A 2,757-nucleotide genomic window follows, 5' to 3' on the forward strand; every position below is an offset into this window, starting at 1 on the left:
TTAAGATTTTGCTGAATATTTTAACTAATAAGACATACCTATTTGAGAGAAAGAGCTCTTTTAGCCCTTAATTTGACTTAATTAATTATGTAACAATTAGCATTCAACTAATTAATTGGCATAAAAAAGCTTGGCAAGTTTAATATCTTGAAATTGGTGAGTTCATCACGTTTGCACGTTGAGAGGCTAGTTGAGTTCAAGAGTACTTCTCTTATTATATTATTAGATCCTTTTAATTAGCATAGCTTGGCACAGAGATTATCTAGTCATTCAACTTCAACTAGGTTCTTAGCTAGTAACGAAGCCCTAAGATTAAAAAGGACAAAGGGAAATGCAAAGGGATAAGAAAAAGATAGAGAAGCACCCTATTACAAAACGACTGAACCCTAATAAATTTGATTAGCCTTAACTCTATTGCATAAGTAAACTGCGGATTATGGCAGCTTGGGCGCTGTCAGTTGTTGCTAGTAGCTCAGATAGTCTCTCGCTAAGATCATCAACCTCTCTATGCAAGCTTCTAATGTAGTTGCAAGTCTCTTGTAAGACTTTGGCAGCTGAAACCTGTCAAGAATATTATTAAATCTTAGTTAATTAGCAAAACAAACGAAAACAGGAGCTGGGTTTTCCTTAATTAATCACTCGTAAATTTAAGCAAGACTATATATATTAATATATGCAGTGCAAAGGAAAAGAAAGAAGTCTTTAAATAGCAGGAATTAATGAATATATATGAACAAAATTAACTTCTTCATGTTAAACTTTCACTGGATAAATCACTATATAATTTTGTTTCTATTTTCGAAATCTTCCTTAAAATTAACCAAATTGCACCTCCTACTCTTCTCTTCAACATTGCTGGCAAAGTGGCATAAAGAAAACCTGGAGAAACTACAAACTTGATAGTAATTTATTCTTCCGCACGATTAAATAAAATATATATGCATGGGAAATTGTTATAATTGATATACCAAAATTAAGTCATATTCTTCAGTTACTTCCAAACGCCCTGTTTGGTAAACAAGGTTTCTTCAGTTATATTCCAAACGCCGTATTTTTAAGAAATAGGTAAACAAGGTTTGGTCCTTTCTCCTTAATTAGAGAATGAAAATCCTTTTTCCGGTCCTAATAGGAAGCTGGGTGAACTAAAGGTAATTAATTAAATTAAATTATACATATAACTTATGCATATAGATATCAAGGACAAATTAAGAAAACCTCTAGAAGGGGGTTGAAAATACCTTATCGGAGTGTCTGTTACGAATCTCAGGAAGAAGTTGCTGCAATTTGGTAACAAGATCATCGATCTGATCATCGGTTATTCTTGAACTTCCTGATTGCCTTGATCTTGACCTTCTGCTAGACATCTTAGGATATATAGCTGATGAAATTACTTGACACACAGACAAATATATATATATATGTTTATATATATTGCTAGGATTGAAGAAGATGTGAATATTGTATATCTCTTAGGGTGGAATACAACTTAAAAGGAGATGAGCAGAGGAACACAAAGTAGTGGTGTTGAGGGAGAGTGAGGGAGACAAGGTATGGAGGAAGAGATAGTTGTGTGCTTTGAGGAAAGGAGAGAGAAAGCAGAAGAAAGAAAATACACACAAGTAAGTAGGAAACAAGTGGTGTTGGTGTTGGGGAGTGGAGAGAAGACAATCGCATGGGAGAAAGGAGTTGCTAAAGCTGTATTTAAATAGGGTTTTGGAGAGAGAAAGAATCAACTCCCTCTGGATACGCCATACTGTCTTCCTTTGGGTCTGTTCCCAATTTGATTCATTTTCATCTAAAAAACTGCTCTTTCTTTCACTCACAAAGAGAGAGAGAAAGAGAAAGAGAAAGAGAGAGTTGCTTGGTTCTAAGCCAGCTGATCAGTGCTTGTCAGTCCACACGCAATACCATGTAAGTTTATTATTTTCATCACTGTTAAACCTGGTTTCCTTGAGATGTCAAAACAAAACAATTAAGCTAGCTAATCAGTTACACATGATTATGTAATTCAATAATGTTTAGTTTAATTTTTTATAAAGGAATATTTAATCTTGAACTATGAGAAGATATATTCAAAAAAAAAAGAAAAAGCTTTCATTTGTGTAATTTATGAATTTTCTTCTATGATAAGGTTATCCCAGGAAGAAATAGGACTTCAGATTGGATCTCAGCTTTGCAAACACTTTGGATTTGTGGATTGAAGTTTTAATAATACGTCTTAAAACAAATAACAAGGAAGGGAAAAATATTTAAGAAAAATAAGCAAGAACATGTAAAGAAGAGTAGAGTAAGTGAAGAGGGTAGGGTTGGTTATGAGGTTGACTGGTCAATAAGTCTAGGAAAAGCAGCACACACACACCATGTTCTTTGCCCCAACCGGATGCACCTCACCGCACGTGTTATCTTGGAGACCCAAACCCTTCACACCGACCCTTTTCCGGGGCACTAGGTCTTTATATTCTCAACCTTCTCTCACCACAAAACCAAAACTATGGTTTTAATTTATCCAATTTTTTAATGATTTTGTGGTTCTCGTAGTTCCAATTCCCTGCATTGTGCGGTGAATGGCGGTTAAACCAATATTTCAGATATCTTCATCTTTTAGGCACTTGAATTTTAAATACTATGTGTCTCGTTTTGTTTGTTTCTGTTTGATTTTTTTATTAAATAATTTAATTTTCATCATTACTTTATAAAATATTTTATAAAATTAAAATTTCAAAAAATATATTTTTGTTATGAAAAATAATTTTAAAA

General features: G+C 33.4%; 1 protein-coding gene across 1 annotated transcript; it reads right to left on the minus strand.

Annotated features, from left to right (window-relative positions):
- Window positions 1–211: 211 nt before the first annotated feature.
- LOC18604638 (transcription factor ILI6-like) lies at window positions 212–1,820 on the minus strand. Its single transcript, XM_007037220.3, has 2 exons — window positions 1,239–1,820; window positions 212–561 (listed from the first exon to the last, which is right to left on the minus strand). The coding sequence occupies exons 1-2, from the start codon at window positions 1,362–1,364 to the stop codon at window positions 412–414; spliced, it is 276 nt and encodes a 91-aa protein (XP_007037282.1). The 5' UTR covers window positions 1,365–1,820; the 3' UTR covers window positions 212–411.
- Window positions 1,821–2,757: the final 937 nt, after the last annotated feature.

Source organism: Theobroma cacao, chromosome 3 (assembly GCF_053813885.1).
Source record: "Theobroma cacao isolate CCN51 chromosome 3, ASM5381388v1, whole genome shotgun sequence".
NCBI lineage: Eukaryota > Viridiplantae > Streptophyta > Magnoliopsida > Malvales > Malvaceae > Theobroma > Theobroma cacao.